Source organism: Labeo rohita, chromosome 4, assembly GCF_022985175.1.
Source record: "Labeo rohita strain BAU-BD-2019 chromosome 4, IGBB_LRoh.1.0, whole genome shotgun sequence".
Classification (NCBI taxonomy): domain Eukaryota; kingdom Metazoa; phylum Chordata; class Actinopteri; order Cypriniformes; family Cyprinidae; genus Labeo; species Labeo rohita.
In genome coordinates this window covers 28,132,147-28,147,970 of record NC_066872.1, presented here as the reverse complement: position 1 = coordinate 28,147,970, position 15,824 = coordinate 28,132,147, and the positions used below count along the sequence as shown (strand labels likewise).

The following is a 15,824-nucleotide window of genomic DNA, read 5'->3' as shown; positions in this document are numbered from 1 at the left end:
TGGGTTCTATTCTGGGTTGTGAAATCATTATCATTATCTATGAGACAGCAGGGCCATGTCTCTGTAATTACCCTCGAAAGACAGGCAAAAATGAAACCCTCATCCCCAGGTGGTCCAGAATAATTACCTCATCTTTTACTTATTCTGCACATCACTAACAAGGCAGAATCTCTGATAGGAAATGAAACGAGTGTAACCAAATGTAACAATTCGTAAGCACTAGTTATAAAGATATACCATAAATAATACAGAAAAGTATAATTAAAGGGATAGTTCACCCAAAAATGAAAATCCTGTCATTAATTACTCACCCTCACGTGAGCTTTGTTCATCTTCAGAACACAAATTAAGATATTTTTGATGAAATCCAAGAGCTACGTTCAAGGCCCAGAAAGGTAGTAAGGACATTGTTAAAATAGACCATGTGACATTAGTGGTTCAAACGTAATGTTATACAGTGTTGGGCATGTTGATTTAAAAAGTAATTAGTTATAGTTACTAGCTACTTCTCACAAATAGGGTTAGTAACTGAGTTACATAAAAAGAAATGTTCAGATATGTCAAATAACATGGATTAAATGAATAAAACATGGAACATCTACACTATTTTAATGTTGCTGTGGGACAATGTAAGAGACACCTTCCAGCAACATTGTTAACCCTCTGGGGTAGAAGATCTCACTGGTGCAGTCTGTCTTGTTTTTTTTGATGACCATGACCACAAGCACATGACCACATGTGCTTTTGTAAAATAAAGAAAATAAACAAGGTCGTCTCGTCTCTGTCGTCTCGGTTTCCGGCACCTCTCTTCACAGACATGTAAATAAAACAACCTGAGCTCCACTTTTAAACATCCCTAAACAAAGGTGAACATTCATCAAGTTAATCTCAACTACTTTTCGTTTCTGGAAGAAGACGTGCTAAAAGGAATAAGCCAGAATTTACCTCAGAAGATGAATTTTGCAGGTCCTATGGCTGAGAGAGAGCCTACTCGGATGAAAACTGCTTCAATGAGCTCAATTATAGTAACACTGCATTTCATTGTCAGTGACGATAATGGCGTTGTAATGGGAGAAACAGTAATTCGTTTGATTACTCGTTACTTTAAAAAAAGCAATGCTGTTAGTAACGCTGTTTACTTATAATGCTGTTATTCCCATCACTGGTTATGAAGGTACGAAAATACTTTCATTTGTGCAAAGAAAACAAAAATAACAAAGGTCGTTGTTTTTGTTTTCTTTGTACACAAAAAGTATTGTCGTTACTTCTCAACATTACATCACTGATGTCTCTGACTATTTTAAAGGGGTCATCGAAGGGAATGCACCTCCCGATCTACATATATCAGTCTTTGTTCACACGAATAATTTGTGATCCAGCTTCACTTACAGCAGAAGTGAGTATAAGGATTTTTTATAAATCTTTGCGATCACCTTTCCTAATAACGTTCTAGTTAGCAAGTTTAGCGTCTAAATGTGGCTAAATGTGGCTAAAGTAAACAGCCTTGTCATTCCACAAAGAGAAGAGAGGGGTGGGGCGAGCAGAGCTCATTAACATTTAAAGCAACCTTGACCAGAACAGGATGATTTTTGCAGAGCTGATTTTGATAAGGTAAAAAGGGTGTTGTTTTACACTACCATTGAGAATTTTTAACCAAAGTATATTATAGACTTTTCATTAAGAACCTAAAGAATCATATCAACTTTTGGAAAATGGGCATTAACCCCTTTAACGATGTCCTTACTACCTTTTTGGGCCTTAAATGTGGTAGGTGTGTTGCTGTCTATGCGAGGTCAGAAAGCTCTTGGATTTTATCAAAATTATCTTAATTTGTGTTCTGAAGATGAATGAAGGTCTTACGGGTTTGGAACGACATGAGGGCGAGTAATTAATAACAGAATTTTCATTTGGTGAACTGTCCCTTTAATATCTGCATGATGGATCTTGAAAGAAATGAATGTTTTAGAGGTGGCCTGATGGGAAGTGCACTTGCTCCGACATGTTGCACAGTGGTGTTTCTGTGCAGGCGACCCAGGTTTCAGTCATTTCCGAATCAATCATTTTTCACGCTGCTGTCAGTTTGAAGGCAGAACGAGAAATTTAAAGGATGTCTTGTTAAATCTGACTGTGGGGGGTGGTGTTAACAGAATGGATCTCTTTTCAGTATAAACTGTCTAGACTAGTTTTTATTTGACCAGATGGAGTGAGACCCTGCTTACACAGAGGTTGACAGAGCATCATGAAGCTTCATTAATTACAGGCAAATATATGTTGAACCAGCAATCTATCTATAGTTTATCAAACCAGCTTTTAGATGCACAAACACACACCCACTGATCATCTGTCCCTTGCGCCACCTATCCAATCTCGCAATACTTTGTAAGAAAAAGCAGCGGGTAAATGTCTCATCTTGACAGTATTATTAGCCCGAGTGGGAACCGCTGAGTCGTTTGCCAGACCGCCTCGTTTAAGGGGCGTGGCCTCCTTTAGTCTTCACCGAGAGATTGATGACATCACAAATGATGACTAATGAGGGTGAATAGGTTAGAGCGGAGGAAGAGGAAGTGGGAACAGAAAAGAGAATATGTGATTGATAAGCAGAGGGAATTCAACAGTTTGAGTCAGCTTGTTAAAGAGACAAAGAGAGTGTTAATGGGCCTGTGAATAACAAAGATGAGAGTGTTGAAAACGAGTGTGAAAAGGTATTGTATTTGAGCCCTTCTGTATGTTCAGTAACAGGTTTAATCCTTTGCTTGAATAAAAAGCTCTCAAACCTATTGACCCCTGTCTGACATACCTTCACAGCCTAACCTTAAGAGCTTAACAGTTCTTATAAAAACACAGTCACCTCCTTACCGGCCTGTCACAGGTTCATTATTCACAGGAAGACGATGGCGTTTTCTTAAAGCTGTGTTTGGCATTCTCAGTGCCGTCTCATAAGGATTATAACCTAAAGTCTATGGAATTTTAAACTGGAGCCCTTATCGCACTCCCCTTCACTGCTGCAGATCTTCCTCTCGAGAGCTTCGCTTGACACTGTAAAACCCGCAGGGCTGCAACAGCACTCGACGGTGTGCGAGACGATACACTGCATTTTGAACAGGTCCATGTGGATATCATGCTCCTACAGCTACACTCAGGGTCAAACTTTTTTTTGGCCTGCTTGGCCAGGGCAAGTGAGTTGAGGAAGTTGCATTACCAGCCTCAAAACTTTAGTTTTGGATAATTTTAATTGTATATTTACTACCCTTCAAAGGTTTCAGGTCGGTAAGATTTTTTGAAAGAAGTTTCTTACCGTTTATTTAAAAAAAAAAGGTAAAAATAGCAAAATTGTGATATTATTTTACAATTTAAAATAATAATTCTCTAATTGAATATATTTTAAAATAAATTTATTTTTGTGATGCAAAGCTGATTTTTCAGCAGCCATTACTCCAGTATTCATTGTTCCTTCAAAAATCATTCTAATATGCTGATTTAAAAATAAAATAAAGTAAGATAAAATATAATTATAAATGTAAAAAAAACATGATGCTTTTTTCAGGATTCCTTGATGTTTCTTTGTGTTTTTTAATAGTCAGATTAAGATATTTTTCATTACTAAAGTACTGTACAATTGTAAAAATTTGTTTGTTTTTTTTATGGACATAAAAACAGTCCACAGATTGATCAGTATTTTTCTGCAGTGAATAAAATATAATATACATTAAATATATGAATGTCCACAGTAAGTTTTAGGATTTTGATATAGACTGCTGCCTTAAGTATTGGATAAAGCACTCTAGTTTTGCATCCTTCTCTTTGAGGCTTTATGTTAGAAGTGATAATGCCTAAAAATGTTGTCTAGGTGGGTAGCTCATGTGGGTTTGGAAGTGAGCTTTTGTATTTTCTTCCACTGGAATGGAGAACAGTAGGTTGACCACCTGTTTACTGCCTCTCCTCACATCAACACTCAGCTTCAGTGATGTTGTTTGAAAATGTTAACAAAGATGAAACCATGTGTCTGCTGGCCATAAAATCTCTGCGTGTGTCTATAGTTGACCTTCTGTTAAATCCGTCTGTTTTGTTTTATGCAATTTCACTTAACGAGTTCATTCAGCTCACCAAGCCCTGAAGTTACTTGACAGTTTAAGCCCTTTTTCTTTCTGCATCATTTGCTTATTTGCATTTGCAGGCAGAGTTTGTGTGAAATATGGGTATGTGCGTATGTGTGTGTGTTTGTTGTCACAGGTAATGCAGCGTCTCAGTGGCGTGAGTGTGGAACACATGGTGAAACTAACAGTGTGACATGCCACTGAAATATTTGGCTGGTGAATTGTTTGTGTGTGACTGCATGTGTGTGTGAGAAGGAATGTTTATCTGGGCGAGTGCAGGTGTCCTGGGACGGCTTTGTTGTAGATGTGGTTGTTATGCATATACAATCAGAGTTTTTCTCAGTCTATTTCAACTAAGTCGGAACAATGTTGTGTGTGCAAGTGTTTGCCAGGTTTTGCTATATTTTGGGGGTGTCCCCACAATGACAAACCTGTCAAGAATTTCAAACATTAAAACCCTACAAGGAAAACAGCAATAAAAGGTCACTAATCTATGATTTATTCCATAGGAAAAAGTTTTTTTTTAATAAATAGTAGCACAGTTAGTCTATAGTACTTGGAATTAATTTTTAAATAATAATGTAATTTTTTTAAATAATAGTAGTACATATTATTATTATTATTATTATTATTATTATTATTATTAATAATAATAATAATGGTATTTATAAATATTTATGTAATAAACTATTTTATATAATAATATAATATTATATTTTATAGTTCATTAAATATTTAAAAAATCATCTACATTTTTCTTTTTTGTTTAGTTTAAATTGAAGTGATGAAATAACTAAACCTAAATCAACTAAAAAAAAAAAATAATAAAACCTATATAGACATACACTACCCGTCAAAAGTATTTGAACAACATAAGATTTTTTATATTTTTTAGTATCTTCTGTTCACCAAGCCTGCATTTATTTATTCAAGCCTGCATTTATTTAATCTGAAGTACAGCAAAAACAGTAACATTTTGAAATATTTTCTATTTGAATATTTTTAAAATGTAATTTATTCCTGTGATCAAAGTAAAATTTTCAGCATCATTACTCCAGTCTTCCGTGTTACATGAAAAATTATAGAAATTAATAATTTTTATTTAGCAAGGATGCTTTAAATTGATCAAAAGTGTTGATTAGGACATTTATAATGGATTTCTATTTCAGGTAAATGCTGTTCTTCTGAACTTTCTATTCATCCAAGAAACCTATAAATAGTCTACTAGATAATAATAAATGTTTTTTGAGTAGCAATAAAGAAAAAATTCTGAAGGATGCTAAAAATTCAGCTTTGAAATCACAGTATATATTCACAAATATATTCAAACAGTTATTTTAAATAGTAAAATATTTCAAAATGTTACTGAGTTTGCTGTACTTTGGATCAAATAAATGGAGGGTTGGTAAGCAAAGACATTTAAAAAGCAAAAAATCTTACTGTTCAAAAACTTTTGTTGTATTGTCTATTTTAAAAACAAAAACTGATAAAAATGACAGAAACATGCAACAAAATGACTAAAATTTAAACTAAAATGAAAATGTAAACAGAAAATAATAATAAAAAAAACATCTAATTGAAAATATAATCAAAAACTATAAGTATGTAAGTGTTAGTAAAATAAAACTTTTATATTTACTGTAAGAGTTGCTTTCTTTTAAAATAAATTAATGTTGACTGTATGATAGTATGTATGCATGCATGCAAAAAAAACTACTCTGTCTAAAATGCCAATAATTAATTTGTAATTTTTCCTTTTGCTTCACCTAGGACATACTCAGAGAACGACTGCACTACTGTGGTCCCCCCTGAACCGTGTCTCAGTCCCACAAAAGACCTGGTCTACAGCAAGACCGCCAAACAGTGCCTGGAGGAGATCTCAGGTACAGTAGAATGAGCACTGCCACATGTGCACATGCATACCTACACACAGTCACACACATGCGAGCACAACACACATACACACAGAAGCCGAAACACATGCACAGATTCTCTCTGCAGGCCGCTAGTTCCATGTTGCTATCGCAGCAAGAAAAGGTCAGATATGACAGGTGGACAAAGGCCGGCCTTGTTTGGGAGGCCAGGCTGCAGAATGTGTTGTTTATTCGTGCTTGTGTGTATTTCTCCATGTGGGGGACTGTGATGTGACAGCTGATAGCTGAAGATAGCTGCCTGGTGCTCAGGCGCTGCTAGCACACATCTCTTAACAACCAGCCAGCGAGCAACTGTGAGAAATAAATGCAAATTGTGCCCAAATCCTGCATTTACCTGCGCTGCAGATTTTGGAATTGGAGGGTGCACTGTGACATACGCTCGTAGTTGTTCATTTTCTGTGTGCATATTTATCAGCACAGCCACTGTCGTCATATCCCTCTGCAAATGCTTTTGGTTTATTTCATTAATTCCGTACGTAGTGAGATTTAATCAGTTTGGGGTCTGATCATCTTGTGTATCCCTGAGGTTCCCTGTTGTTACTTTAATACATTTTGTTCATAATTAACAATCTAAAACAGCTCAAAACAAACTCGACTGGAAAATCGTTCCTCAAACCGGCCCCCTCTTCTTTAATGAGATATAAATTAGTGCTCCAGCATGGAAAAAAATGCCTGGAATGTCAAATTAAAGTAAATAAACTGCAGACACAAACACATAACCACAAAGCGGTCAGTGTTTGCACGTCAGTGAGAATGCAGCCCTGCTGTGGTCATTTTGAAGGTGAGGGACATTGTTGTTTGCAAGTAGATTTGGAAGCAGCAATAACATTATGACTCATGGTCAGACATTTGTTGTACGTTTTATGCTGCATTGGGAGAGTTTTGAGACAGTTTATAGCTGACACTGTGCTGCTGAAAACAAATGAAGGAAGTAAACAGTGGTGGGCAGTAACGAAGTAGTTGTAGTTCGTTACTGTACTTAAGTACATTTTTCAAGTATCTCTACTTTACTGGAGTAGTTTTATTTTGAGTAACTTTCACTTTTACTTCACTACATTCCAAAGCGTAAGATCGTACTTTTTACTTCACTACATTTCATAAACACATCGTTACTCCTTATAATATATCACGTGCTCTGAGACGCACAAGCGGTGTCTGATTCATGAACAAACTGATTCTTTTCAACGAACCTGTTAAATTTATTCGCCAATCGCGCCAAACGATTCATTGACGAATTGGAATGATCCGATTGCAGCTGTTCTCGAGTCGACAACTCACTGATTCAAATGATCCGTTTAGAGCGAGTCTCCAGTCAACTGAATTCACAAGTAAGAACCGGGAGATCTTGTGCGCGCGCGACTGATGCTGCGAAAAGTAAGTTACTAATGTCTAATTTTAGGATTAATTATTATAACTGAAAATCATATTTAGTTCAAAGCTGTTCGTTGTTTGTGAATTACATCTGCTGTAAAAGGTGATCTGTTTAAGCGCACTGAAATGCTTGAATTCAGACACATTAAAAATGAAAAATTTAAATAACAGCTTAAATAAAATAACTCATGCACGTTCATATTCCTCGCTAATGTAACGTTAGCAGTTTTATTAAAATGCTACGCTTGTAGCCCTACGTGACGTCTGTTTTTATATTGTTTAGCAACAGCATAAAATTTTATATTGTTTGGATCAGCTAGAGTAGACAGATATGAATGTTTATTAAACCATACTGAAAATAAGTAAATATTGTTAGCTGATGCAAACTGTCTAGCTGCTTGCTGGTGCTAAGTTGAGGTAATTTTTAGATATGAAGTCCACATATTTTTATTCAACCACCTAGATAGATTACATCTGAGAGAAAAAGGATGTCATGCTCAGAACATGGTAACTACAGTAATTATCAAAGTGGAAAGTGATGCCCTCTGGGTGCATTTGGCCAGGGGCGTTTTTACACATACAATATTTGAAAGGAAAAAATCATTATGAAAATATAATTATATTTTCCTTAAAATGTTCTTGCTAACTTCAGGCCTTATTCTCATGTCATATATAACTGTGACATTATGCAAAACAAGCTTTAAAACACTTTTTTCTTACTGGTGAAAATTTGATGGTCAAATCTTCTCTCAGGTACATCGCAGTGTAAGGTTCATATTGAATATTACTACATCACTCTTATCAACATAGTCCATATCAACAACAAAAATGTATTTTTTGGAAAAATCCCAGGTATTTTGAGCAGTAGGATTATAAAAAAATATGTGCTAATATAAAATTCAATCAAGTAGTCTATATAAAATTGCAAAATAAATCTTTCAGTACTTTTTTACTTGAGTACATAAAAAATCGGGTACTTTTGTACTTTCACTCGAGTAAAATTAAAGGAGGAGCACTTTTACTTTTACTGGAGTAATATTTTATTATATGTATCTGTACTTTTACTCAAGTACTCAACTTGCGTACTTCGTCCACCACTGGAAGTAAATAAAAATTCTAAATGGTGCATCCAGTTATTCAAGATTGTTAGTCTGTCTGAGGTTTTTGCTTCTGCCCCTTTTTACATGATGTATTATAAGTCTCAGGTGTCCCCAGAATGTGTCTAAGAAGTTCCAGCTTAAAATAGCCCACAGATCATTTATTATATCATTTTGAAAATGCCTATTTTGAGTGGAAGCAGAAACACAATGTTTTCGTGCATGTCTCTTTAAATGCAAATGAGATGCTGCTCCCCGCCCCTTTTTTCTAGAATATAGCTGTGCCTTTACAGCTCGTACCTCAGATATTCTGCCAATTTGTTTGATTTTGATTAGAAAAGAAAGCACAGAAAACGGCTGTCACACGTCATGTGAGTACTAAACTAAGTTCTCTTTCATATCTTATTGCGCTTCAACTGTCAAATACACACAAGTTTATGTTAAAAACACACATGAGTTACAAAAACAGCTGGTTATATCTGTAAAGGTAAACAGCTGGGAAGGAAATCGCATGTTTATATTAGATCTGTGCGGCAATAGCGTAATATACTGTAAATAAATCAATAAATCCACTGTTGTCTTGTCTCTTCTGAGGCTGGCACTCGACATGGCAGCTAAAGACAGAACAGTTAGCATGCTTTGCTCGAACCTTCCCCATGGCGTTAAAACTGGCACACCGTCGCTTATGAAAACAAAATGGCGATGCTGTGGGTGGAAACATGCATATCAAGGGGCAGTAATATTATAATAAGATCCTGTTTCTATGTCACGGGGTGAACAAAATCTAAACAGCTAGCTTTTTCACAAGCTTGCAGAGAAAGGCTTACCAAAACAAAGTTACTGGGTTGTCCTTTTTCACATTTTCTGAGTTGGTAGTTGCAACAGGGACCTGTTTATAGTACTTAAACATGGAAAAAGATTTTCATGATATATCACCTTTAAGATGATGCAGATTAATATGCAGAGAAAGTAAAAATTGTCCAATAGAAGTACAAATCAAAATTGAGATTTATTATCGCAATAGTGTCACCTATTGTAGATAGCGGTGGATCAAATAGAAATCAAATGGAGTTTTAAAAAATCTTGGATTTTTCAGATCCAACAACTGCCTTCATTTGTTTTTATTTTAGAAGAAACATCTTGAGATTATCCCTATTTTACAGAAATTAGAACTCAATAAAAACTGACCTTTCCTGGTCTTTTCTTTGAAATTGGAACATCAGAGAAAACTATTTTTCATCTTGGGTAGCCTATACACTCTTAAAAATAAAGTTTCCAGCATCCATGGAACCTTTTTATCACACAAAAAGTTCTTGGATTATTCAAATGTTCTTTACACTAAATAATGTTTTAAAATAATGTTTAAATAATGTTTTTTAAAGAATTTTTCGCTGAAAGGGTCTTTGGAGAACCTATAATGGTTCCCCTATAGCATCATTGCAAACCCCCTCCGCTTTTGGAACCTTTTTTTAAGAGTATCCAGGCATTTTTCTACATCTGGTCATGTTTGAAATGCCATGGCTTTGCCAGTGCTGCGGTCAGGGAAACCCTCACATGGACTACTTATAGATGTTAACCTCAGAACTCACTTCCTGTTGAGGAGCATTGTGGGTTCCGCCCAGTTGTAAAATATGTTCCGCTCAATGCAAGTACAAAAACAAAATCTCTGCATGCACCTGTTTGGTTTTTGCACATTTTAATGGCTTGTTGGTTGGTGGTGGTGCTAAAATTTATAAGGGGGAAAAAAATCTAGTTAATTCTGAAATATTAGCCAAGCATTTTGTTAATAGCTTGTCGAAAGTCCGTGAAAAAACCTTTAAAAATGAATTAATTATGACCTATAATATATATAATATATAGATATTTGTACCTGTCTTTTTAGTGCAACATATATATTTTTTATTATTTTGTATATTAATATTATATTATATTATATTATATTATTTGTTTGTCTATCAGTAATATAAAATAGTGTTACTGATGTTTGTTTAAGTTTCTTGAAATCCTGATTTGTAAAGGTTGAAAATCATTGTGTTTTGGGAGATATTATACTAGAATTTTGCTCTTTTGTATAATTTCCATTATAGTTTGCCTGTGTGCTGCAGCATTTACAAATATATAATTTTAACACCCTTCTTCAGTATGAAGAGAGTCTGAGGACAGATCGCAGTGTTGCAAGCCAGTTTTGTCTTACATTATTCCCACAGCACACACAGACACACACACACAAATACTGTTTTGCTGCGAAGGTGTGTGCTGACTCGGTAGCTAACAGCAACAGGAAACCAGCCATCACTGCTGCACAGAGAAACAGAGAGAAGAAAAAGAGAGATGGATAAAGAGAATGAAGCGGCTCACAGCATGTTAAAAGGAGCAGGCGGACCCTGAGCTTCTGTCTCAGTGAGCACACACACACTCAGTCTCTGCTGCTGTCCCTTGGAGCGAACCACATGCGCTCGCTCCAGCCGGTAATTAATAGACAGAGTGTGTGAAGAGTCTTTGCTCGCTGAAAGAGAAACAGGAAGAGGGGGAAATGCCGTGAAGGACGTGTATCACAATTTAACCGTAATCTGGTGCAGATCTGCTTCCCACGAGGCTCCGTGCTGCATTGAAGGAAAGAAGTGATAGAAGAGAATAAGAGGAGGAAGACAGGAGGACTATGCTCTCAGTGCAAGCACCTGGATGCTGGTTATTGGCTGCGGCGAGCGAGCGTGCGTGTGGGCAGGATGATATTTGAAGCTCCCTGGTGCAAGGGGCAGCTTTGCGTCTGAGCACAAGAGCCACCTGAGGCTCGCAGATCATGTGAGGAGGAACTAACTTCAAGATAAGGAAGAAAAAGTGTAAAGAACGTGTGAAAATATGAAGCGAGGAGCCGAGTTTTCTGTGTTCCAGGGCGGCAGCCCGCCTCGCAAGTCACCGCAGCCTCTCCCGGACAACTTAAACCTCCGCAAGCAACGTTCTCTCGGAAATCTCGTGCTGCTTAGCGATGGGGAGCAGAGGGTTTATGCCTTTGAGCTGGATGAACCACCGTGCCCACCTTCATCAGCCTCCGGGACTTCGTCTTCATCGCCCTCGCCCCAACATGGCCGAGGTAGCGGCCGCAAACATCCCGACAGCAGCACCCGAGCTCGCTCACTCTCGCTGTCCCTCACCAAGGTGCTTTCCCAATCCGAACACTCCCTTATACCTGTGCCCTGGGGTCGTAAGCCTGGCCGGATGGCACCTGCGCATCAGCACCAACGACCCGAAGTGGTGGAGAAAGCGGGCAGCTTTAGAAAATCGGATGAGGACCCCCGGGCAGGTCCGGAGGGCACCGGAGGAGACTGGGAGCTTGAGAGTGCCAGGGATGAGCAGGCACAGCTGGACAAAGAAGTTATACTCACTATGTTGGGAGACCTGGAGCAGGTTTTGAACCCACAGACACGCCGTAAGTGCCATGCCACATATAGCCACACAGTATAGCTACACAGAGTCACTCAAACTCATCAGTAGAGTCTTTGATTGTACCTTGCTGTTGTAATGGTCATTTTTAATCTTGAACTCTGGGTCGAGTGTGTGTGTAACTGCATTAGAAACGTGTCTGGTTGAATTATGGTTCTCTGATTGTGCAGTGGGAGAACATTTAGAAGCTAGATTTACCTGCCGGCTATTGAAGTGCTGCCATGCTGTCTGCTGCTCTGATCAATAGCTCTATTTACCCTCCCGTCGGTGTGATCCATGCTTTTATTCCTAGTCCATATAGCGTTAACCGTCAACCACGGGGCTGTTTGTTCACAAGCCCACCACCTCATCTTACTGAAGTAATTCAGCTCCCTGTAGTTCAGTCATATAGTGGCATTCTTGCACACAGCTTTTGAGTTACCTAAGGAAATGCTTTAAAGGCTATTCCATATTCTTTTAGTGGTCACTGTTACTATTGCTAATGCGTAAAGGGATAGGTCACCTAAAAATGAACATCCTCATGTGATTCCAACCCAATTCCGTGAAAGAGTAATGACGATGTTTTGAGAGAAATTTAGTGCTTTTTTGGGAAAACTGTGAAAGTCAGTACTCCAACATTCTTCAAAATATTCTCAGATGAGAGAAACACAAACAAGTTTGGAATGACATGAGGGTGAGTAAATAAGGAACCCTTAGTTTTGGATAATCTCTTTAAAGTTAGAGGTTTGTTCAAATCTCTATGCATAAGAAACTTCGGAAGGTAACTCGTTCTGCACAGTTTTTGTTATGGAGATAGAAGAATGTCCTGTTACACAATCTGTCTAATGATTTTAGCCTTAAGGCTGGAATACACAGCACGACTTTTGCTCAGATTTTCCCGTTTGGATATGTCAACGCTAGTTGCCGAAAGTCAGAGATTTGAGTTGACAGAAAATCGTGATGAGTTATCAACTCCGATTGTTTAGCTTTAGACTACGAATCCATTTAGTCGAAGGATATCAAACGTGTTTGATAATTTCAGATCATTTAAGTTTTAGAGCACACATCTTCTAGCAACAAGGCACACATTTCTGAACGACTTTGTTGTGATCGGAATGAGTTTAAAGTGTGGTAGTATATGGTCCTCACTCGTCTAGTGTATGACGGCCAGTTTTCCTCTGTGACTGTTTAAATTAAAACAGGAAGACAGGGCGGGACATATTACGTTTTGTAGTGTGCGGCGACTCACGCATATGATCGCTCCGTGCTATTGTGTCTCTGGACCAGAGCCGACTGTGTGCGCGCATGACCCAGACAGAAGACAGTTCGCATAACGCAGCGCACGACTTCCTTCGCTCCAACTGAAAGCATATTTACACTATCTGAATCATTCCCTATCCCCTATATAGTGCAATATGTGTCATTCACCATACAGAAAATACAAAATCTGTGAAAAAGTGACCGATTTCAGTCGCAGCTTCAGCATCCATTTATAGATTAGTGGGCGGGACTTTTTGGATTTTAGAGACCATTTGATTGGACAGAAAGATTGATGAGAAGTCGAAGTGCAGGGTGATTTCATCAAAATCGTTAAGCCATATTCTAAATACGAATTTTGTGATTGTTTTGGAGTGCACTCGCTTATAGATAACCTTTAGGCTAACGTATTAATACTAAAGGCCAGAAAACTGCGTAGCAACATCCTATCAACCAACCAGTGAAACCTAGCATCATCGCAGTCAATTTTGTACAGCATTCTTTCATATTAGTCAACTTTTAATATTAGTCAGTGTTTCTTAGACCAAAATTAGTAATTATTTTCTTTTACATGACTATTTTCCACCCTTGCTGACACTTAGAATTAATCAGGTTTTTGCTACTGTACCTTTAACACTATATGTAAATGGCTAAGCTCTTTGCTGTGAAGGCGCACAAACCTGCTGTGTCACACATTTGCATCTCCATTTGAAATGAGTGATACAGTACAATACAGCTCTGAATTATGCAAAACAAAAACCTCACAATGCATTCAACAGAGAAGACTCTGAGGTTCCTTTTCACACTGTCACAATGAGGTTAAATCAGTGCAAATGCTCAGCTACCATCGGATCAGACAGAGCCAGCGGTGTGTCCTCACGCCCTCCTTTGCTGCTGACAGGCTCAAGTGGTGCTTGCAGAAATGTGTCTGCTCACCCAGAGGGCAACAAGTGCACATTATGCCACCCAGAGCCCTCTTGATCATCAGATATCTGAGTCAGAAGCTCTTGTATGTTTGCTGGTATCCAGCATTCACATGCAGTAAGAATTGCCATGCACCTGCTATGTGTGTGTGGGTTTTAAATGGCCCTGTAGCACTATATGTGAGAAACTACTTTATTTGCCTTACACAGTTTGGCTGAATGGTCCATTACAATCCCATAAAACAAAGCCTTCGGGGTAAAAGAGTGCCTGATACATTCACTGTGACTCATTATTTGTTTGTTTGTGCTCCCGGGTCATGTTTTCTGTGCTGTAGGGATCAGGACAGTGAACTACTTAAAATAGTGAGGTTGAGTGTTTTTTAATTTTTTTGTTAGGTTGACGTCTTAGCTTAATATTTTTAAAGCAGAGTGCTTTAAAATGGATGGTAGCTGAAAGTGTATGTGATTCCCTTTACTTCATCACCTGTACAGTCATATTTTGTAACATCTGCTGTGCAAACTATAAAGTGCTCTATGTACCTATAAAAACAGACATCTTACATTGCTTTTGACCATGAACTTTTCTTTTTTATATTGCAGTTTAGCAATCTAAAACTGTTTTGAATATAATAATGCACCAAATGCAAATGTGAGTGAAAAAAAATGTATAAAACAGCCTCAAGACCAACTTCTCAATTTTTTTTTTCACTCTCATGTCTTGACGCTCTAGTCATGACGCTCTCGCACTTGGTTGTGTTCTTCATCCATCTTCTACCCTCTCAGATGGATCTTCCACTCAGATGGCTTGAGTCAGGCTCACTTGCTTGATTGCTTTTGTTTGTCAGACAGTTTTTCTTCCAAAAAAACAGATTGATTTGACTGTTTATCTGTGTATAGGAGAGTGTCCAGTTCTTTCAGCAGCAGCACAGATGTGTTAACACACAATATGAGGTGGCGTTTACCTACGCAGGAGAAAAATAAGCTTTGACCTTGAGGTGTTTGACAAGTGAGAAGTGCTGTTGGAAGTAGTTCTGGGTGTAAACCTTAATGCGATTCATCATGGGAATCACCTTTTACCTTTTTTTTTCCCACTGTTGCTAAAGACTAAAATTTGTATTTTGTAAAGTCACATTTAAAATTAATAATGTGTATTGTGAAAGTAAATACAATCAGTTTTGATTTATTGATCATTTTAAACAGGACGTCAGATCCCCATTTTTCCCAAGTTGGTAAGATTCTTTAGGGTCTTCAAGAAATGTCTGCAAAATACTTTGTTTACAATTCCTCAGTGGTCATGTAAAACAACACCCTTTTTACCTTGTCAGAAACAGCTCTGTTCACAGCAACCCATTTCGGCGCATGTCTCTTTAAATGATAATGGGTTTACCCCACCCGTCTTGTCTGTTTTTTATCTGTTTGGAGGCATTACCATCAAAAGCAAAACTAATCCATTGCGTTCTCAGTGGCTCTCCTGTCGGGAGAAAATAAAGACTCTTATGTTCACTTTTACATCCAAATACAAAACACCTACATTGCTTACAAGACGTTGTTGCTACAGCTGTTTGAGCGCAGAGAGAAATATGCAAATACAGGACAGTTTATCAGTAGTAGTGGGCGGGGCTTGAGCAGTATGACATCATACTGCTCAGAAAATCCAAACGGCTTGATAATTAAGACTTTAGTTTTTTGGGGGATTAATAAAAAAGGAGTGAATAGATTTTTAATCAT

The 15,824-nt window shown here is 37.7% G+C and overlaps 1 protein-coding gene across 16 annotated transcripts in view; it reads left to right on the top strand.

The window, feature by feature from the left end:
• Positions 1-15,824, top strand: part of nav3 (neuron navigator 3) — a 374,692-nt gene that overhangs the window by 290,554 nt on the left and 68,314 nt on the right. For all 16 annotated transcript variants that reach the window (XM_051107138.1, XM_051107136.1, XM_051107137.1 and 13 more), the window contains one exon: positions 5,865-5,977. In XM_051107138.1, the coding sequence (XP_050963095.1) occupies positions 5,865-5,977 (113 nt within the window). The remainder of the gene's footprint in view (positions 1-5,864; positions 5,978-15,824) is intronic.